General features: G+C 43.7%; 1 protein-coding gene across 2 annotated transcripts in view; it reads right to left on the reverse strand.

The window, feature by feature from the left end:
- The window catches only part of DIS3L2 (DIS3 like 3'-5' exoribonuclease 2), an 838,626-nt gene that overhangs the window by 807,260 nt on the left and 7,824 nt on the right, over positions 1-23,542 (reverse strand). Inside the window, exon 2 of one of the 2 annotated variants that reach the window (XM_063916542.1) lies at positions 5,230-5,804. In XM_063916542.1, coding sequence (XP_063772612.1) covers positions 5,230-5,804 — 575 coding nt within the window. The remainder of the gene's footprint in view (positions 1-5,229; positions 5,805-23,542) is intronic. The other variant, XM_063916543.1, reaches the window with a different exon arrangement.

Consider the following 23,542-nt stretch of genomic DNA (forward strand, 5'->3'; position numbering starts at 1 on the left):
CGCATAAATTGCTTTTAAGGTAGTTTCTTGCCTGCGATCCGCAGGATCCTTTAGGGTCGCCGGGGACGGTAGGGCCACCTTCTTGGACAAGCGCGTCAAGGCCTTGTCCACCATGGGTGAGGATTCCCACCGTAACCTGTCCTTTGAGGGGAAAGGTTACGCCATAATAATTCTCTTGGGAACCTGCATTCTCTTGTCTGGAGTTTACCAAGCTTTTTCAAATAAAGCGTTCAGCTCATGAGATGGGGGAAACGTTACCTCAGGTTTCTTTTCCTTAAACATGCAGACCCTTGTGTCAGGGACAGAGGGGTCTTCTGTGATATGTAATACATCTTTTATTGCAATAATCATGTATTGAATACTCTTGGCCACCCTTGGGTGTAACCGTGCATCATCATAGTCGACACTGGAGTCGGAATCCGTGTCGGTATCAGTGTCTGCTATCTGGGTAAAGGGACGTTTATGGGACCCTGAAGGGTCTTGTGACACCGTAAGAGCCATGGATTGACTCCCTGCTTGGTCTTTGGACTCTGCCCTGTCCAATCTCTTATGTAATAAAGCCACACTAGCATTCAAAACATTCCACATGTCCACCCAATCCGCCGTCGGCTGTGCCGACGGAGACACTACCACCATCTGCTCTGCTTCCTCCCTAGACGAGCCTTCCGCTTCAGACATGTCGACAAACACGTACTGAGACTCCCACACACACTGGGATATATGGATATGGGGACAGACCCACAATAAGGCCCTTTGGAGGGAGAGAGGGAGAGGGAGAGAGTATGCCAGCACACACCCAGCGCCACTTCGTTCTGAAACAAAGTCCCAGACCTGTAAGTGCTTTTCATAAATTTAGCACCAAATCAATATGCCCCCCCACCCCTCGTTTTTGCCCCCTGTTACTTGTACAGCAGAAAACAAGTAAGAGTCCGGAAGCAGCTTCTCTGCAGCAAGCTGTGGAGAAAATGGCGCTGGTTAGTGCTGAGGGATCAAGCTCCGCCCCATCGATGGTGGGCTTCGGTCCCGCTATTTGTTTATACTGGCAGGGTTTTTATATATACTGCCTCCGCAGTGTCTATATATCTGTGCCAGTCTAATATGAGGCCATAATTGCTGCCCAGGGCCCCCTGCGCCCTGCACCCTTGCTGTGCCTTGTGTGTGTGTGGGAGCAATGGCGTGCAGCGCGACCGCTGCACGGGACCTCATGAAGATCTGAAATCTTCTGCCGCCTTTGAAGCCTTCTTGTTTCCTATACTTACCCGGCTTCTATATTCCGGCGCTGTGAGGACGGCGGCGGTGCGGCTCCGAGATGAACAGCAAGGACGACACCTGTGTTCCGACCCTCTGGAGCTAATGGTGACCAGTAGCCTAAGAAGCAGTGCCCATCAGTCCAGGAAAGTGGGACTGCTTCTCTCCCCTCAGTCCCACGAAGCAGGGAGCCTGTTGCCAGCAGTGCTCCCCGAAAATAAAAAAAACTAACAAAAGTCTTTTCTAGAGAAACTCAGTAGAGCTCCCCTAGTGTGCAACCAGTCTCCTCTGGGCACAGGATCTAACTGAGGTCTGGAGGAGGGGCATAGAGGGAGGAGTCAGCTCACGCCCATTAAAAAGGTCTTAAAGTGCCCATGTCTCCTGCAGAGCCCGTCTATACCCCATGGTCCTTACGGAGTCCCCAGCAGCCTCTAGGACGTAAGAGAAAGTTACTGTAGTGAAGCTAAAAAGCTTTGGTAGCATCAAGCGTGAGAAAACGGTCATATCATGTTAATCATTCTGGGGAATTTAATTCTACGTCATTGGCCGCTGCGCCTGCACACATATCGGCCAGTTAAATTAGTAATTCATTTTTTCCCTCGCATCTCCATGGAGGTGTGAAAAAAAGTTTAAGATTCCTGGCTGCGCCATGTGCCATTCCGGAATGTCAGATTGCATCCAACTGAATTCCCTCCTTTAAAGGTGGAAGCAAAAGGTCTGGGTGAGAAACTGGAAATGGCAAGTGAAGCACACTTGTGAATGCACCATTCCCAGAAGGCGGCCAATTAAGGCTGAAACGCTTTGGAGAAGGAGGACACAAACGCAGACGGCATACAGAGAGACGCCGACAGCCTCTCCGCGATTGCACCCCTAGTCTCCTCCACAAGCAAGTGGAGTAGAGTGACCAGCAAGCGCTGCAGTACACTGGGGACCGCGCACTCGTGCAAAATCACCGGTACCCGGAAGTCTTGCAGCCGCCAGTGGTCACGGTGAACACAGGCATTGGTGAGCAGGCTTACACACACCGACAACATCCACCTGAGACCGGGACGGGGAGAAACAAGGACGCAGCTACCAGCTACCACTCCAAACACTGCCAAGAAAGAAGAAGGGTAAGTATATGTACCCGAGGGTCACGGGACGCCGCACCCCCAGAACATATCCCCCATCGCATTTTAAACAGGAGATGACTTTGGGATATAAGTAACTGATTTTCATTTATCACAGTACCAGTGGAAATATTGGTTGATTATACAGTTTACAGCACAATCCCTGCTACAAGCACTGTGCATACAGGCTACCATTATTCCACCCACGGTTTCCCTGACTGTAGTATATTGAGTTGGGACAGTCTGACAATTACAGAGTTAACACTTAATTTAGTGTTACAGTAGTCATTTGTCTGCTTTAAATCATTCGGATAGGAGCATTGTGTCTCCGCATGTGAATAAACTGCATTTGTTAACACAGTATCTCATTCACTGTTTAAAGCAGTTACACTGTATATATTCATTTCGATACAATTAACATCAAGACAGGACACAATTTCGTTACATACAGGGGATATTACCAACACAGACATATTATAAATTAGACATTATTTAGAGCACAGGTTCTCAAACTCGGTCCTCAGGACCCCACACAGCGCATGTTTTGCAGGTCACCTCACAGAATCACAAGTGAAATAATTAGCTCCACCTGTGGACATTATAAAATGTGTCAGTGAGTAATTAATACACCTGTGCACCTGCTGGGTTACCTGCAAAACATGCACTGTGTGGGGTCCTGAGGACCGTGTTTGAGAACCACTGATTTAGAGCATTTACCAAGGGCTGAGCGCAGTGTTACATCTGTTTTTCAGCAAGTGAAGTACAGTTGAGGTTAACGGTGACCATCAGACACATGATGTGCGCAGCATAAAAAAAACTGTAGTTCATAGTAAGAGAAATGAGTGATTGGAGAAGGGGTAAGTAAGGCTCTACAAGGAGTGAAATTGAAGATTTCAATTTTAGAAATGATGAGCTTTAGGTACAGTGGCATTGGGAAATATAGAACAAGTTTAAACCAAAAGAGCTAGTTCTTGAGGTAACAGGGGGGGGGGGGAAAAAAAAAAAAAAAAAAAAGGTCAAACAACTAGAAGAGCAGAGAACACAAGGTAAATACTTGTGGGATCCTAACAGATCGAGTAGGGGGTAAAATGCTAGTGTAAGACAAAAGGAGAAGTTGGAGAGGTAGGACGTGAACCAGTAGTGAAAAGAGCCACAAAGGCCAATAACACGAAGGGTGGGAAACCGGGTTGAAAGCAGCAGAAAAGAAAAAGTGACAGAGGATCATTAAAGACTAAGGGTGTAAATAGAGAGAATTATAAACAAACAAACAAACAAACAAACTGTTCCATCTAATTTGAAGGAAAATGGAAAAGAAACTGGGAGAAGGAGTGCAAGGTCAACAGTGTTCAAGGGTTGAGGGAAAGATGCCAATGGAAAAAGTTAAAAAGGTGGGCTAGGTGTATGCAGGGAATGAAAAAGGTGAGGGAATGGGGTAATATAACCACATTGTGCCATGAATTAGTGGTAGGAGTATGGGGCCTTGACCATACCTTGTGCTGTATGTGCTCTGCGTATTATTCAAAAGTGAAGTCACAGCTTTACATGTTGCCAAACGAACCACAGAAACTTATAGTTCGCAGATGGACATATTGTGAACAGACCTGACTGGAAGCAGATGAGAAGGTAAAGACTCGCAGATTAATGCGATCAACACTTCTTCCTACTCTCTGATGAGGAGGTACCAAGCATTGAAGACCATATCTTCTCTGATGGCAAATGAACCAGATGGCAAATGGCTCAGACCTTCAGCTGACAGGAATGCCACAGAGAGACAATCTTATACTTACAGATTCCATAAATTAGTAGGGTAAGAGCTAAACATAGAAGGTAACATTAAATGCCTCATCAAGAACTTATAATTCATCAGTCCTACATGCCTCAGAAATAGGCAACTAGGACCCTATCTCTATGTAAAGGCCAGTACACTGCTCTCAGTAACACGTCATTAAGATTAACAATTACTGCCTACAAAGGGGGACAAGCAAGACACTAGGTAAGGGTCTTTCTGGACACAGGCTGCTGAAGATGGAAATAAGAATTTTGCCCCAAATAGCATTGCAGGGGCAATTTTTTAAATTCTGTGAACAATAAGTAGCAGCAATCCCTACTGGTTACAGACGGATCAGCAGGGTCCATGGTTAAGATACCACCATAAGCACACGAATGCAAGTGGAAAGCTCTTAACGTTTTTGTGGGTTTTTTTGTTTTTGTTTTTTAAACACTTATTTCAACACCTCCATAGGAAATAGTGAATAAAACAATAAAAAAAAATATATTTTCATTAACATATCAAGCTGGTGACTGTACCTCAATAACCACTGAGGGGCGTGCAGAGCATTACAGTCTGATTTTGTATTTTAATAAGACACGATGGTTGTTGTTGTAATTTGGTGGAAATCCAGTTTAGTAAGAGGAACTATACAAATAACTCTGAAGTTCAATGAATGGCTATCCCAAAGTAGCACAGAATACAATCACACAATACATGCCAGCAATGGTGAACTGACCACATAGCAGTACTCTATGAAGACACTTCTGCTTACAGTAAACATGTGCTCTGCTTCGGTTTACAGAAAATAAAGGAAGATTAGTTTTATTCAGTGACCTTACAGTTTACCTTAATTTTAACATCATACAAATCTAAGTCGCTCTTAGATTAAGTTCGTATCAAATATAAATTTTCATACATTCAAAATAGCTTTGGTTTGTGCTGGGACCAAATAAACGACACCAAGTAAATCTGTAATACATCTGTATAACCAGAAGATTACAGATAGAATGCTTGTCTTCAAACAAAAGCTGCCTATACCATGCTAAAAAAAAAAATCAAAATAAAAGTATTTTTGGAAATAAGTTTGTATTGAAGCCATACCTTCTGAAAGTAGTTCTCTGCAGATGCTCTTAGAGAAAGTCTGAGACTTTGGCACATGCTTCCCAGGCTCACATTCCTTTTTACTCTCAAAAGTACAGTTCCCCTTTGAAGACTGCAGGTTGGTGCTGGCGATGGTAGGTATATTTTGAGAAGAATGTGTTACTCCTCTGAGCTCAAAATCTCCATCATCTGTGGACTCTCTGCCATGGTGGCAGGTATCATCTACTCCATCTATGACATCAGAGCGGTTTTCAACCTTTGAACAACTTGTTTTCTCGCAAGAGGAATAAGTCTTGGAATTGCCATAAGCACTCATTCCATTTCTTCCTGGACCTTCTTGACATCCTCCAACAAAAACAGGATCTCTGTCACAGACAACATCCCCACGACTGCTCTCTTCTATCTGTAATTTCTGCGCTATATAGTTCAAGTAGAATTTGAAGCGTCCACTGTGATGTTGCTGCACCAGCTTAGCATAAGCATTTTTCTGCTGTACCCCTATCCAACTTGAACCTTCTTTCGATGTTGGACATTGGTTAGCTTTTGAATACGTTGAGTGGTCCATTTTAACTAGTCTTTATAGAGTCCATGAAAAAAAAAAAAAAAACACAGGAACACAAAATTAAAATGTTATTTTCTTTGCAACAAGCAAATGCAAATAAACTCACAGGAGGATCTCCAGCCTGCCTTACTTCCGATTGTCAGAAAAGTACTGTCTACTTCTTAAGAAACTGCTCACTGGAATTCGCAATACTTCTGTGAAAGTTCCTATACTTACCAAAACATACACTTAGGAGTAAATAGGAAGCCTTGTAAGCAGTAATGTATGCTACCGAAATCTGCTGTTCTCCTTTAGCTCTAGACTGTATCTTGTTTAAATGTTCAATCCTTAAAGCATTTCCAGTCTCAAAAGAATTTTTCCTGCCGACTGTGTAAATAAACAGCACTTTCATAGATGATGTCCAAAAGCTTTGATGTAACTGTTCTATTTACTTAAAGTAAGTACCCATGTAACTCCACTGCATCTTACCAAGAACTAACCTTTTTACATTGCAAAGAAAATCAAATTTGGGGCAAAACAAACTAAAAGCTTGTTAAGATGCATACACACCAAGCGATATTTAAGATGGGGTGGTATTTAGTATGCCAGCTGTTGGGCACCCGGCGCCGCAATCCCGACACCCGGCATACTGACAACTATTCTCCCTCTTAGGGGTCCACGACCCCCCTGGAGGGAGAATAAATAGTGTGGCGCACATAGGGCGCCACCATGCCAGCAGGGGACTCATTTGCACTCGCCCAGCTGTCGGTATGCCGGTCGCCGGCATACCATACTACACCCTTTAGATGATATCGCTCATTTTCAGCCTTTTGAGTGATATCATTTACAATATTGCCCAGTGAGTACGCTATGGCCGATGTGCCCTCCCACAGGTCATAATTGACTCCCTCTGTCGCCTGTACATGCAGCTCTATTTGGACTTATCGTCCAAAACTGAATGTATGGGCCGGCCGCAGCATGACGTCACTGGACGATACAGTTAGCTATATCATCCAGTGTGTACGCACTATATCAGCCGCCTGGGTGGCAAAGAAAAACACTAGACGATATCGTTCATGAAGCATATCGTCAAGTGTGTACCCACCATAATAAAAGGTGAGTTTACAAACACTTAATAAAAAAAAAGTTTTATTTAACAATCAAAATAACAGAAGTACAACCCAAATTTGCAAAACCTATGAAAACAAGGACATTAAAGTCTCCAGTATGCAGTATAAATGACAACGGAGAAAAAAAACAAAAGTGCAGGTCAAAGGATGTGTGCACAATGTATGCTCTTATAAATCGGGGGGTTATATTATGTGCTACAACTGTATGACATTCTGTGCACTTCAGCGGCATGACATGGTGTTATAGACAATAAAGGTTAATATGGTGGATATAGAGAAAACACAGAGTGGTACAATTAAATATGAGGCGTGAGGGGGAATGGCAGACAGATTTGGTAAAGGGCAGATCTTCTATTCCCTGAATTGGGCTCTATAGCTTTATTGACATAACCTTGCCTGTAGCTACACAGACCTTAAAAAGAACTTTGCCAAAAAAGTACCACTGGAGAACGTCATAGCAATATAAGAATACTTGCTTGTTACAAAATTGTAGGGTTTTTTTTATTAAAGGAATCCACGTCCGATACGTATATTGCAAATAATGTGAAAGGGGAAATATCCAACTTGACCAATTAGCTGGCTTGTACATGCCTTCAGCTATTTTTACTACATACATCAATTTTCAGCCGTGACACAGCTAGATACAGACTACGCGATATCTGGGACGAAAAACTGTGCTACACAACTAAAATTTGCATGTTCGCCTACAATGAGAATGAGGTAATCCATATAAACAATAGGAAATATGAGCAGATTATAAAGAATGTATATACTGCACGATACAGTATGGGAACCTTTTTTGCAAGTATTTTCTGTCAAGGTCAACTTTTAATCTTAGGCGAGTGTTGGTCCATTTTTTATTTTTTTTAAATTTAAAATAATCCGATTGTCAAAGCCTGTAAAAGGGCACTAAAAAACATAAAGAGGCATCTACTAAACATATCTATAATATAACAAGCTTAAAGGCTGATTTAATTGTTTTCGGCTTCTAAAAATCCCGTCTAAACAGTACTTTTTCGATGCCCAAACAATTGCCACTATTCAATTGTGTTAGGGCGCCAATGCACATCGCGCATGTCTCTCCCAAAAAGACCGGGTTTAGCCACATAAAACAGATAAACCCGTCTAAACTCCCTGCCTTGGGCGTCCAGTGCAGAGTTTCCACACTTTTTCTCGCATCTCAGTAGGCTGCGAGAAAAAAAAATATGTCACCCTGCAGCTAATGGGCGTCTAAACGGAGCAACAATTGATTTGCTCCATTTTGTGCCCCTGGTGGTAGCCGCGAGTAAAAACAACTGAATCGACCCCTTAATGTCCATCAAGCAGCAGCATGCTAGAGTTGATGGGTGGTTCCAGCCACAGAGCTCTTAGTGGCTGCTAGGAAGACTATTACCGGGGGTGGTTTAGATAGAGTCAGAGAAGGTATAAGGCAGGGACAGAAAGTCAGAGAGAAAGAGTAAGAAAGGAAAAAGGAAAAAATTAAATCTGGGCAGCATCGGGCACAAGTCCACAATACAGGCATATATTTTGATAACCCTGCACGTTGCAAGACATTATCTGATCAGATAATTATCATTATCTTATAACGGATAGGTCACTCAAGTTTATAAATATTTAGGGCCCAATTCATCAACAAATTTTAGCTATTATTGTTTCTTATATAGCGCAGCATATTCCGTTGTGCTTTACAAATCGAAACAGTGATAGAACAAAACTAGGTTATAAGACAGACATAGAAGTAGGACAGACACAGAGGTAATTATAGCAAGTATTTATCATTCTTGATAGCACTGCTGTAATGCTGCGTTATTTAGCTTTCTTATGTACGTTAGAAATGACAGGGTTCTGATATTTAACAATACTATTTTTCATTTACTGCTCATTGTGAATCTGTGAACTCTCCAGAGACCTCTCGGTTTTATTTAGTGCTGGTGTGCGCATCCCTGCGGCTTCCAGGTTCCTAACCATAATCCGTTATAGCGCCTCCATCTCCCAGCAACTGAATCTGGAAGCCCTCTCTCTCCCACTCTCTGTCCCTTCCCTCCTGCTCCCCATCTCCGCTCCACGCTGTTCCTCTTCATTCACCGGCGGCCGGGTAGACAGAAAACCACCCTGGCTGCTTTACTAACACTATCCCTCACCAATGAGCATGTTAGTGATGAATTAAAGTTATATAAAAAAAAAAATTAAAAAAAAATTAGAAAGAAAGAAAGCTTGTTGTAAATAGGTCTCATAGATTTAAGATTGGTACTAGAGGTTGTAGGGAGGGCGAGACGGATTAGCAGCATATTAAGCAAATTACAATTCTGAGAACTGGAAATGTAAGCAGCACATAGCAAGTGTGTAGTAAATTGCAACACAAACTGCATCTTTGTTAGGAGCCTGAACATTCAGAGTGCCTACCACAGCCTCAAGTGCAATACTTCCAACAGCTAAAGCTGGTAGCACTGGATAAGCTATATTCTCTTGCTTACATGCCATATTGCACAGCAAAGCTTGTTTCATGAAGATAAGTTGGAACATAGAAATAGAACAGTCAAATACACGACACTGTCTGATAAATAAAGCGATTCAGAAGGCAAAAAAAAAAAAAAAATAAGCAAGCTTGAGCCATACTTTCAAAAAGTGCACTAACCTAGGTTTTAGATGAGCAAAGGTTTTTCTAGAACATAGGTTCTCAAACTCGGTCCTCAGGACCCCACACAGTGCATGTTTTGCAGGTAACCCATGAGGTGCACAGGTGTATTAATTACTCACTGACACATTGTAAAAGGTCCACAGGTGGAACTAATTATTTCACTTGCCATTCTGTAAGGAGACCTGCAAAACATGCACTGTGTGGGGTCCTGAGGACCGAGTTTGAGAACCTATGTTCTAGAACAGAGGTTCTCAAACTCGGTCCTCAGGACCCCACACAGTGCATGTTTTGCAGGTAACCCAGCATGTGCACAGGTGTATTAATTACTCACTGACACATTTTAAAAGGTCCACAGGTGGAGCTAATTATTTCACTTGTGATTCTGTGAGGAGACCTACAAAACATGCACTGTGTGGGGTCCTGAGGACCGAGTTTGAGAACCTCTGTTCTAGAACATTCAATATTATTACATTATAATATAACAGGATTTCCTCAGATTCTATAGCAGGGATTCTTTTCTTCAGAATGGATGGGTTGTGTAAGAGGACCTCAATGACCTTTCCCAACTTGGAAGAGATCACAAATTCTTGAGATATAAACAAAAACTGAATGCCAAGGAGATCTGTTTTGGAAACAGACAATATTGCAAGACATTATGCTTCCTGCATGCAACAGTTTATTTTGACTAGTGAAAACGCATTTGGGGGAAAAAAATAAAATAAAGAGACACTAACATGTCACAATGAAGGAATGATGAGGCTCTAATGCTGCGGACACAGTATAAACTTCCACAATGTCGTCTCTTGAAGTAAACAATGTGTATATAGGTCCATACACTAAAGCTGGGTATATACCAATCGATGATATATTGTCCAGATGTGTAGCGAAACAATACATCATATGCAATTAGTGTTCACGCTAGGTGCATGGTGCTAATCAGTGACAAAGGAATATTTAAATTTCAAAGTGCAAGATGGATGGATGGATGGATGGATGGATGGATGGATGGATGGATGGATGGATGGATGGATGGATGGATGGAAATCCCGGGACATTTTTTTTTTCAATCCCGGGTATTGGGATTGAAAAATGGTCAATCTCGGGATTGTCGGGACACCCGGGATTGGCTTTTAACTATGTGGCCGCCCCCTCGCCCTAACCGCATACATAACTAACCGTGTATCGCGGGTGGGAAACTCCACACTCTCTCCCCCAGCAGCGGCTGATGGCGCAGCATGACCTCATGCTGCGCCGGAAAGAGGAAGCCGGGCAGTGTCTGAGCATCCTGTGGACGCTCAACGCTGATCCCTCAATCCCCTGGACTGGACCTTCCAATCCGGGGATTGAATCCCGAACGATTTTGGCCCTAAATCCCAGGATCCCACCGATACCAATCCCAGGATTGGCCTCCCTAGATGGAAGGAAGAACGATGGATGGATGGATGGATGGATGGATGGATGGATGGATGGATGGATGGATGGATGGATGGATGGATGGATGGATGGGAGAACAGGATGGATGGGAGAACAGGATGGATGGGAGAACAGGATGGATGGGAGAACAGGATGGATGGGAGAACAGGATGGATGGGAGAGCAATGGCTAGATGGAAGGAAGTGAAAACAATGTGTGGCTGGATGGAAGAGAGAATAGGGCAGATTTAATCTGGAGAAGGCATAAGGAAGTAATAAACTAGTGATAAGTGCAAGGTGATAAATGCACCAGCCAATCAGCTCCAATATATAAATTGACAGTTAGAAGCTGACTGGTTGGTGCGTTATCACCTTGTACATATCACTGGTTTATCACTTCCTTATGCCTTCTCCAGGTTAATACATCTGCCCTAATGTGTGGCTGGATGGGTGGTAGATGGATGGACGGACAGATGAATAAATGGGAGAAAGGTGGTGTGTTTGAATTGTCAAAGTCAGAAAAATGTCTCAATGCACGTTGCCATATTTGCACCGCACACTGGTCCGCGCTGCGCGTGCATGCGCTCTCCCGTGGATGCGCATACCCGCAATAACGTGCACTCGCAGGCGCGGTATGCGTATTTACGGTAGAGTTTATGTAGTCGTAGCGTGCGACTCATTCGTTACAAATGTTCACAATTAATGTAGTTTATAGATCATGGTCCCTTTGATAGATTCTGAAAGTTTGGTTAAAATACAATGTCCCAGAGCTGAGGAGTCCCTCTTTATATCGTACAAAGGGTCTAACAGGAATCATACAGCAGTGTTTGGTACCCATCGGAAGAGTATTTAATTAGCAATATTCCGGTGTTGGTTTGGAGCGTATTAATCGCTCGTGCGAATAGTTATGGACATAAGAAGTTTATGTCCATTTCTATTATTTACACATACTCAGGTATGCGGCGGGAAACCCAGTTTCCCACCCACCTGAGCTGTTGGAAATCGTCACAGCCCACCTGTATGAATCACCCTATGACCTTTTGTTATGATACAGGGCCGAATTCCTTCGGCCAATGGACAATGGGATTGTAGGACCAGGAGATTGCATTGTGTGTGGGGCATAAATAGGCAGGCCGACCACATCCAGCTCTCACTCTCTCATCAACGGTTATCTGCTGATAGCCGGGAGCTGGATATCGAGGCGCAGGCGATCATACCCTTTGTGCGTAAGTTTCTCTCCGTAATCATTGTCTTTCTGTGAGCCAATTTCTCTCATCTCATCTCTCTCTCTATCTATCTCTCTCTCTCTCTCTCTCTCTCTCTGTTCTCTCATATCTCCCCTAGACTAGGCTAGTATTGTATTGTATTAGATAGTATTGTATTGTATTTCAGTTAGGTCAGTGTAGTATTGTCTTTTTGTATTTATTGTTTAGTTCTGTGGTTAGGAAGTCTCTGTTATATTGTAGTGTATCATATGTACTGTTATCCCCTTTTACAAGTATATTAGACATAATACAGTTAATAGGCCTTGGAACCTAAACCAGTATCTGTGTATTTTCTATAGTGATAAGTGTTCACTTGAGCGTCGGTGACGCTCAAGCAGCTTTGTAGATAGTCAGGTTACACAAGGTTGCACTTACACCCTGTACTCACATTAAGGTATTCAGTGTATTTCATTGGTATAAGGTTTTATCATAAAGGTATAGTGTTGTGAGCGTCTGCATCGCTGGTGACCTCCTCGTGGTCTCGAGCGTAAGCTACGCCATAGCGAATCATTACCCTAGACATAACCAATAACGTGTCCTGTGATCGCTGGGCCGTGAGCGAACGTGACGCTTGAGCGTCTCGCCTACGGCTGAGCGATCGTTACGCAACTAGCGTACCATTACGGTACTTCTTAAGTAAACAGCGTACAGTGTTCTTAGCTTCATAAAGGGTTATTATAAGGCAAAGGAATTTAGCATTGTCAATTGCGGGCTCGTCCTATACTTCTCACATCTGCACTAGGTAGATCAGCAGACATTATCCCTCCAGCAAAGGGTGGGAGGTTGTCTCACAGTGCTGACGGGATAAGCGTCTGCTTCGCTTAGATAAAGAGTGCTGAAGGAATCCGGGAACCAGAAGTAAGAACAAAACGCTTGTGTCTTTTTAAAACTGTTTATTTTTCTTTTGTCTTGCGTACGCATACATACCTGCATTTCTTTTCACTTGTGTATTTCATTTTTCGTATATCACTATTCCTGTTTGCCAATTTTATAGTTGATAGAAAGTGCTAAAAGGAGATTTGCTGTTATTTAATAGTAGAGGTAATAGTTAAAGTATAGAACAACACACGGTTTGTCTGAAGATACAAGGCAGTCAGTGTGGATTGCGGTAGATGATCAGGGATCATTTACATTGATAAAAATATATTGTGTTACGGTGGATCCTTTGCATTGCGTACACGTGTCGCTAACAAAGACTAGCGTACGCAATCCAAAAGGCAGACGCACGCAGCGTTCATTACGCAACGTAGCGTCCGGTTACGCTCACGTAGCTCAAGTCACGAAAAAGTTGAATTAGCGCAAAGCGATAATTAGCGCAAGGCGATAATTAACGCACAGCGGTAGATAACGCGAAGCGGTAAATAACGCAAATCTATTTTTGGAAAATCTGAAATTTAGTTTAACAGATCCTGCTCCTAATTGGTAACACTTTTGGCCTAAAGACAATTTCTGCGCAGAAATAGATATAGAAACAAAAGTGTACTTGTGTTGAGTGAGTGTGTTTTGTATACAAAAGTTTATATAACTTTAAGGTGGAACCAAAAGGAAAGCCGGGTACTCGTCAAGGGACATACGTGTAAGTGACATATACGGTGGCCAGGGAGGCATCCCTGGTTAAATAATATTTGAGCATTAGAGTATAGCGGACCATAAGGTTAACAAGACCAGGAGGTCATAAGGTAACAAGACCAGGAGGTCATAAGGAACAAGACCAGGAGGTCGTAAGGTAAAAGGTCCGCTATAAAAGTCCAGTGGCACAACGCCTGGGGTGTTGGTGCAGAACCCATATAGGCCATACAAGCTCTGGCTGAAGGAATCGCAGCCGGAAACATAGATTCCATTGATCTTTCAGTACATGACAAGTAGTGCTCGTATACTGAACGATTGGACCGCACGTTATTGTGTGCAGTAGTTAGTAATCTGACCTAATACCATTAGAGTAAAGTGGTCACAAACGCTATCTGTACATTCTGACGTGATTTGTGTAATTTTTTATTTTTGGAAGGGAAGTTCGCTGGTCACTCAGGAACTATCTAACAACCCCAACTTTACTGGAAAGAGTAAGTGTCCTGCGGGTAACCCTCATATGTTCCAGTAAACTAAAGGTTCACAGGGGCCCTAGGTTGGGTACTGCAGCTCTGGCTACAGTGATTGCAGCACAGGCCAACGTGGGCGAGAAGTAAGTGGGGTACTTGATAAACCACCACCGCCGGCCTGCCCAAGGACATCTTGGTTTGTTTGTAAGGGTTCGCTGAAAGCCTTGATATTCAAGGAGGAATAAGCAACGCCTGCAGATTATGGGGGCCATTTGTTCAGGTAGGGGGCGATCAACCCTGGTTCAGGTTGATTCTGTGAACCGACCTGTTGGGTCGGCACGATATGTAATGTGTGAAAAATATGGAATTCACACCGAATCTTTATGTGATGAATGGGAGAGAATGACTGTACAAGACAGGGACAAATTCCCAAGAATAGGTAGCTTTAGTCCAGAAGTGTTACAAAATTTAAGGAGGAGGATATGTCTCGTAAAATCAGCAAAGAGACGAATTCAACATCATGATTGTTTACAGTTATGGCACCAGGAAGGTGAGATACAGAGAGGTTTGGCTCTGGCGGCAGGATCTGGGGCAGTCAGGAAGTTGATTGCCACAGCTCCTCCTCCACCATACATTGCAGGAGAGAAGTTGATTGCGGAGAGAAACGCACTGGGTTGTAAAACACAAACTCTTAGTAACCCTGTAAATGTTAATGATGTTAACCAAATAACTCATGCAAGTATTAACCCGTGCAAGATGTACCCTGTTTTGAACCTTCCTCAGGAGTGTGATCAAGAAGACGATTCAGCAACAATTTCAGCTCTCTCTCTTGCAGCCACCATAGCAGAGACCACAGTAGGCACAGCGACACCCACGAGATTAGTGAAAGCCCCTAGCGGAGGGATAGGTGAGGTCGTGTCAACGGGTAAGTACGGCACCATGCACTACACTGAAACAATTGTACCACAACAAGCAGTAGAATCTACACAGGAAGAGGCTGTTAGAATTGCTCCTGTAAGGGTAATAGCAGTTCCCAATGGAAAAACAGATGTGTCTGGAGCCACTCCCATAAGGAACATAGCCATGTACACTCCATTTTCCAGAATGGAATTAAGAACAATAGTGTCCGAATTTCCTGACCCCAGGAAGGATTTAGTTGCTAGCCAAAAATACATCAGGGATCTAGGTAACACTGTAGAACCCAACAACAAGGATTGGCAGATACTGCTAAGAGCTTGTTTACCTTCCAATGTTGATGCAACTCAATTTTTAGCTGACTGTGCATTGGATAAAGATGTACCGCTTACAGACGTGTACAACAAGGATAATGTAAAAAGGATAAATTTACAGCTAAAGGAGTATTTCCCAGCCGTTGTTAAATGGAATAAAATATTTTCCATTAAGCAAAAGGAGTCCGAAACGGCAACAGAATATTTTCACCGGGCACTATTAGAAATGGCAAAGTACACTGGTATAGAAGACATTAAGACCAACCCAAACCATCGAGAAGTAGCAGTATCTGTACTGATGGATGGTTTAAAGGAAACATTAAAGACTAGGGTTCAGACCACGCAACCATGCTGGCGAGGTCTGTCAGTGTCCGGCTTGAGAGAGGCTGCTATTGATCACGACAGAAACATCACTAGGCACAGGGAATCGCAAAGTGATAAGTTGATGTCCGTAAGTATACAGGCGCTGACCACAAGGCAGCCTGCGTATGTACCACCGAATCCTGTGGGTAAGGCAAGTGTAATAACATGTTTTTCTTGTAACAGACCGGGACACTTTGCACGAGAATGTAGAACAAAGAATGTACAAAGGTCTTTTCAACCCCCTAGACAACAACACAACACACGACATTGGGAGCAGGGTCCACAGAGGCGGAGTTTTGAGCCACATACAGGGGAAACAAAAAGATATCCCCCAAACAGAGACTGGCATGCCTCTGGTAGTTCCCAGCTAACTCCCTCACAAGTAGTTGCTGCCAGCGGGATTCAGGGAGGTCAGCATACCCAATAGGGGTGTGGCCATACCTGTAATCTGCAGCCAGTTAAGTTGATTGCCAGTCTTGGAAGCGAACCAGAGATTGCAATCAATGTGGCTGGTAAAACTTTAAACTTTCTTGTAGACACAGGGGCGGCCAAGTCAGTGATAAATTCGACAGTGGGCATGAGAACCACTGGTAGGACAATTCCAGCCATGGGAGTAACAGGAGTAGTCCAGCACTACCCTGTTAGCAAACCAGCCGAGATTACAATAGGGCCTTTGCATACCAAGCATTCCTTTTTGCTGGCTGCATCTGCACCAACTAATCTCCTGGGGAGAGACTTACTATGTAAAATGGGTTGCGTCATTTATTGTACTCCTGAAGGTGTATTCTTGGACATTCCTGAGAATCACGCTCAGGAAGTACGAGACATGTTAGACTCCCCATCAAAATTAATGTCACATTCCATTATGACAAATAGCAATCCATCCCAAGTAGAAGAGATGATATCTCAGATACCTGAGTCACTTTGGACAAAAGATGGACAGGACACTGGATTAATGGCAAACGTAGCTCCAGTAGTTGTGCAAGTAAAAGATGGTAGGATAGCTCCAAAAATCCCACAGTATCCTCTGAAGCCAGAGGTGGAGCTAGGAGTTTTTCCCGTAATAGAGCGCTTGCTACAACAGGGCATTCTAGTAAGAACGTCCAGCACAGCAAATAGTCCCATCTTCCCTGTTAAAAAGAGTGGGGGGAGGGGTTACAGGCTAGTGCAGGATCTAAGGGGGATTAACAAAATAGTTGAGAGAGTCAGTTCCCCGTAGTGCCTAATCCAGCTGTCATCCTAATGCAAATTCCTCCCACTGCCAAATTTTTCACTGTTATTGACCTCTGCTCCGCTTTCTTTTCGGTACCTCTGCACCCTGACAGCCAATATTTGTTTGCATTCACATACAGAGGAGTCCAATACACGTGGACTCGGTTACCCCAAGGTTTCATAGATAGTCCAAGTATATTTTCTCAGGCTTTGCATGATTGTTTACAGTCTTTCCAACCAGACAGTGGATCAGTATTGATACAGTATGTGGACGATTTATTACTGTGTTCAGATTCACTGGAAGCATCTCTGAAGGATACGAAACAGCTCCTGTTTCATCTTTCAGACACAGGTCACAAGGTTTCCAAAGACAAGTTGCAATTATGCCAAGCTAAGGTAAAATATTTGGGACACTGTCTAACACAAGGACTGAGACACCTGACCGCTGATAGAATCCAAGCCATTAGAGACATGACACTGCCACAAACCCAGCAACAGATCAGGACGTTTTTAGGAATGTGTGGGTATTGCCGTAATTGGATCCCAGGGTTTTCCATATTGGCGCTACCTTTGCAGGAAATGGTCTCTTCAAACAAACCTGATCGGATTTCGCATACAGACGAATCTGAAACAGCATTTGAGAGACTCAAACAGTGCCTAACGCAGGCACCAGCACTAGGTATGCCAGACTATGGGAAACCCTTTGAACTATACGGAACAGAAAGTGCTGGGTGCGCAGCAGGTGTACTAACACAAAAACACGGTGATGCCAGCAGGCCAATTGCATACTACAGCGCCCAGCTAGATACGGTAGCGCGATCCCTCCCCACATGCTTGCGTAGCGTTGCGGCGATAGCATTGCTAGTAACGAAAAGCGAAGATGTCGTGCTAGGCCACAACCTCACAATCCATACACCGCATGCGGTATCTGCCTTATTGAATTCTGCCCAAACCAGACACGTCTCATCAGCAAGGTTTACAAGATGGGAATTGGCATTAATGGCCCCCGTAAACATCACCATAAGGAGATGCAGCGCATTAAATCCTGCAACATTTCTCCCAGGTGTGCCTGGTCAGACACAAAGGGTGGAAGGTGAGAGTGATGGGGAAGGAGGATTTAATGCAAAGGAAGATACACATGATTGTATGGAATATTTGACCCAAAATTTTACCGCAAGGCCTGACATCAGTGACAATCCACTGGAAGATGCAGAACTCACGTTCTACACGGATGGTAGTTGTCACAGACAGTCAGACTCGGGAGACTTGTGTACTGGATACACAGTCGTAGATGACCAAGACACCATAGAAGCGGAACCGCTAGGCCCACCTCACTCAGCCCAGGTTGCTGAACTGGTCGCCCTAACCAGAGCATGTGAATTGGCTAAGGGTAAGTCAGCCAATATCTACACCGATTCCAGATACGCGTTCGGGGTAGTCCATGATTTCGGAGCCCTATGGCGGCTCAGAAATTTCATGACGGCAGCTGGTACACCGGTAGCGCATGCAGCTCACATAAAAAGGCTTCTAACAGCGATACAGGAACCCGACAGAGTGGCTGTTATCAAATGTAAAGCACATACATATAGTCAAGACCCGGTATCACTTGGTAACAGCCGAGCAGACGAAGCTGCTAAGTTAGCAGCTGCTACCCCCATACAGACAGACACCACACAATTGATGGTATTTAATACCATTAACACACAGAAGTTGTGCGAGATGCAGAATCTGTGTTCCACACAGGAAAGAGCAGTCTGGAAGGCAAAGGGATATGGCCAGGAGTCCTCAGGGCTCTGGACGGATGGACATGGTAAACCAGTGGCCCCCAGGGCATACCTTCCATGTCTGGCTGAAGCAGCTCACGGGCTGACTCATCTAGGCAAGGAGGGGATGTGCAAATTGGTAAGAGCATACTGGTGCGCCCCAGGATTCTCCTCTCATGCGAGTAAAAGAGCAATGTCATGCCTTACCTGTCTGAGAAAGAATATTGGAAAAGCAATACCTACAGAACCATCCCATATCCCACCTGCCGGCGGCCCTTTCCAGGTAATACAAATTGACTTCATTCAATTACCCCCATGTCGAAATTTGAAATATGTACTTGTCTGTATAGATGTTTTCTCGAATTGGGTCGAGGCTTTTCCAGCAGCTACAAATACCGCTATGTTTACAGCTAAGAAAATTGTGCAGGAATTTGTATGTAGATATGGTATCCCTAGAATCATTGAAAGTGATAGGGGTACCCATTTTACAGGTGATGTCTTTCAAGGAATGTGTAAATTGATGGGTATTGATAGCAAGCTGCACACTCCGTACCGTCCACAGGCGAGTGCGAAGGTCGAAAGAGTGAACAGCACTATTAAAAATAAATTGAGTAAAGTAATGGCAGAGACAGGATTGACGTGGCCAGAAGCTTTACCCATTGTTTTGTATAGCATCAGAACTACTCCCAGGTCCCCTCTTAATCTGTCTCCTTTTGAAATCTTGTTTGGTCGACAACCGCATGTCATGATTAACCCTCAGGATGATTTGAAATGTAACAATGAAGTAACTGTAAAATACTTAATTAACATGAGTAAACAGTTGAGGAATCAAAATGATAATCTGAAGTTGGTGATTCCTGATTTACCAGATAGTAAATTGTCATGACATTGAACCTGGGGATTATGTAATGATACGAAATTTTCTACGCTCAGGTTGTCTTATTGATAGATGGGAAGGACCATACCAGGTCTTATTGACTAGCACCACAGCATTGAAGGTTGCTGAGAGAGAGACTTGGGTCCATTCATCCCACTGCAAAAAGGTTGCTGATCCAGAGAAGTCCCGCGATAAGGAACAGACGGTAGAGGTTGTATCACTGGAGTGTCTGTTCCAGGAGGATTGAGGCGGCACCTGAGCCTTGAAGACCGAAAGCAGTTGTCGACTCCCTTCTCCCTTTTGTTGTTTTTCTCCACTTCCCAGCCCCTCTCCCTTAAAATTTCTTTTTCCCCCTCCTCATTCTTCTCTATTTCCTCCTCAAAGATGGACTTGCCCCAAGAGACTGTGATCCGGATTTTGATGTTAACCATGATGTTGACCAGAGCAGTCTGTTCCGGCGAGAGTACCATAGAGGTCGAAAGAGGTTCTGGAATGGGTTCCGATTATGATGATGGAGGCGTAGTTTTCCAAGATCAACCAAACCAACAAGCAAAGGCGAGTATCAGAAAACGATCCGATAGCATTGATCATAGAAGAAATTGTGACGGATTGTTAGCTGAAGAAAACTGTATCTGTAGGCTCTGTAACAATGTCATTGAGGATGGGTGCATAAAGAAATGCCAATCCAGTTTTAATATCCATATGGACCGGCATCCATTGAGTGACTATCACTCCTTAGTGGGTAACGTATTAAACAAAACAGATTGTTGGGTATGCTCCCAAGTACCTCAGGGTCATAGCAAATCAGGGCTAGTACCATTTCCTTTAACGATAGGGGAGGTATTTGAGTTAAATGGTGGGAGACCGGTGGACCGGAGGTTTAATATCTCCAGCCCTCCTAGTTTGAAGCTCCACCAATACCACGTGGATAGGTCCCTATTATGTTTCAACATCTCCAATCCCAGAAAGCCGGGAAATTGGGAAGTGTCATGGAGTAACCACACCATGACCTTTTCACATAGAGCAGATAGAATGCCTACAGATACAGAGCTTGTACGCCACATAGCAAGTAGAGGAAAATCTTTCCGGTATAGATACACCTTAGGAAATAGGATTACTAGAGTTGGAGAAGTATCACCAGGATACTGTGCACATATCGTACAACCTGATACGTGCATTAAGCAGATGGAAGAATTAGGGCTAGGAGATTTCACCTGGAAGGTGTGTAATATGGTAATGTCTTTCTCCGTCCCATATGTTCTCCCCGATGATGCATATTTCATATGCGGGAGAAAGGCGTACAAGTGGCTTGCCCCAAACTCTGAAGGATTGTGTTATATTGGAAAAGTATTGCCTGAAGTGATGACTGTAACACATGACAAAATGAAAGACATACACCGTGGTGCCCAAGCTCCTTATACTCACACTCATTACGAGCACCGAGTTAAAAGACAACTGTCAGAAAGGTTAGAGCATCCGGCCTCTGATCTGATCCATGAATCCACCGGGATTCAGGTTCTGGTGGCGTTAGATTTCACTCGCACCGCTCGAGGAGTGATGAATTATAAATACATTTCCGCACTCGCCAATTTGTTAGATAATATCACTGAAATGTATGATGACACGTTTAGATACACTGGAAGAGAACTTCAAGCTTATAAAACAGAACTAGTTCAGCATAGGATGGTTCTTAATTACCTTACAGCAGTAACAGGCGGATATTGCGTTACATTGGCAACACAGTACGGCATAAAGTGTTGCACGTATATCACAAATAGCACCGAGGATCCGGTAGAGGTCATAGACCAAAAGATGGACGATATTCTCCAACTAAAGTGGGAATTTCGTCGAAAACACAATCTCACCCTTGCTGCTGTAGGTAATGAGCTGACTGGTTGGGTGTCATGGTTGAACCCGCGAAATTGGTTCTCCAGTTTAGGAGATTGGGCTCAAGGAGTCATAATGGATGTTGGAAAGTTTCTACTATGTATCTTGGGTGTCGTTATATCGATTGGATTGATATTTAGATGCGGGCAGGCTTTAATGAGGTGCAAACAAAGTACAAAAGTGATGAGCTTGAGGAGTGAGGAAACTGTAATTAACCTGGATTTAATTTATGACCCAATGATAGAAACCAGAATGTGATGAAAATGCAATTATACGGTCCGTTTCTTTCACCTGTTTTTCTGCTTTTCTCCAAGATACAAAGACCCCCTTGGACGAGGAAGCTGACGAGACGAGATGTATACAGACAACGGATTGACCAAAGAAGAAGATTTGACAACTTTAAATATGGACACTTGATGAACTTTGCCATGGATCCCCAGTTTCCCTAGTATTTTTAAACTCACGCTAGCCCACCATTTTTGTAAATCTGATGGCACTGACAAAGCTTGTTGCTCATGCCTAAGGAGCAAAACAGCGCAAAGAAGACGACTCTCAACAGATACCGAAAACAACTTCGACGACAGATGTACATTTCCCTGACATAGAATATCATTGCATTTTTCATAAGTGTTCTTTATCTTCATCTCTACAACCCTCAGGTAACGACACACATAGACGATAGGGAATACAGGCACAGATATCAGCAACCACTTACCTCCCCCATTCATGTATCATCAACTAAAATGTGCATCCCCATTTTGTTACAACCACAGCCGAAATGAGCTCGGTAAAGTTTGACAGCCCATCCACAGACCTGTACCACAGGATAAGAAGGAATTCAAATGTATACTTCGCAATACCTCGAAGCTTGATTTACAACACGTACGGCACGATGATACATGACCCCCCAAACATGGATTCATACACACATGCTTCTGCTTTCTCACTAGGTCATACCCTCTTCACACCTTCTCCTCTCTCCTCCCCTACCCAACCATGGAAATCAATTAACCCCTGACTTACATTTTTCTCCTTAAATGTTTTGTGGCAGTTATTATTGACTGCCAAAGGGTGGACTGTCAAAGTCAGAAAAATGTCTCAATGCACGTTGCCATATTTGCACCGCACACTGGTCCGCGCTGCGCGTGCATGCGCTCTCCCGTGGATGCGCATACCCGCAATAACGTGCACTCGCAGGCGCGGTATGCGTATTTACGGTAGAGTTTATGTAGTCGTAGCGTGCGACTCATTCGTTACAAATGTTCACAATTAATGTAGTTTATAGATCATGGTCCCTTTGATAGATTCTGAAAGTTTGGTTAAAATACAATGTCCCAGAGCTGAGGAGTCCCTCTTTATATCGTACAAAGGGTCTAACAGGAATCATACAGCAGTGTTTGGTACCCATCGGAAGAGTATTTAATTAGCAATATTCCGGTGTTGGTTTGGAGCGTATTAATCGCTCGTGCGAATAGTTATGGACATAAGAAGTTTATGTCCATTTCTATTATTTACACATACTCAGGTATGCGGCGGGAAACCCAGTTTCCCACCCACCTGAGCTGTTGGAAATCGTCACAGCCCACCTGTATGAATCACCCTATGACCTTTTGTTATGATACAGGGCCGAATTCCTTCGGCCAATGGACAATGGGATTGTAGGACCAGGAGATTGCATTGTGTGTGGGGCATAAATAGGCAGGCCGACCACATCCAGCTCTCACTCTCTCATCAACGGTTATCTGCTGATAGCCGGGAGCTGGATATCGAGGCGCAGGCGATCATACCCTTTGTGCGTAAGTTTCTCTCCGTAATCATTGTCTTTCTGTGAGCCAATTTCTCTCATCTCTCTCTCTCTCTCTCTCTCTCTCTCTCTGTCTGTTCTCTCATATCTCCCCTAGACTAGGCTAGTATTGTATTGTATTAGATAGTATTGTATTTCAGTTAGGTCAGTGTAGTA

This window comes from Pseudophryne corroboree, chromosome 4 (assembly GCF_028390025.1).
Source record: "Pseudophryne corroboree isolate aPseCor3 chromosome 4, aPseCor3.hap2, whole genome shotgun sequence".
NCBI classification, from domain to species: domain Eukaryota; kingdom Metazoa; phylum Chordata; class Amphibia; order Anura; family Myobatrachidae; genus Pseudophryne; species Pseudophryne corroboree.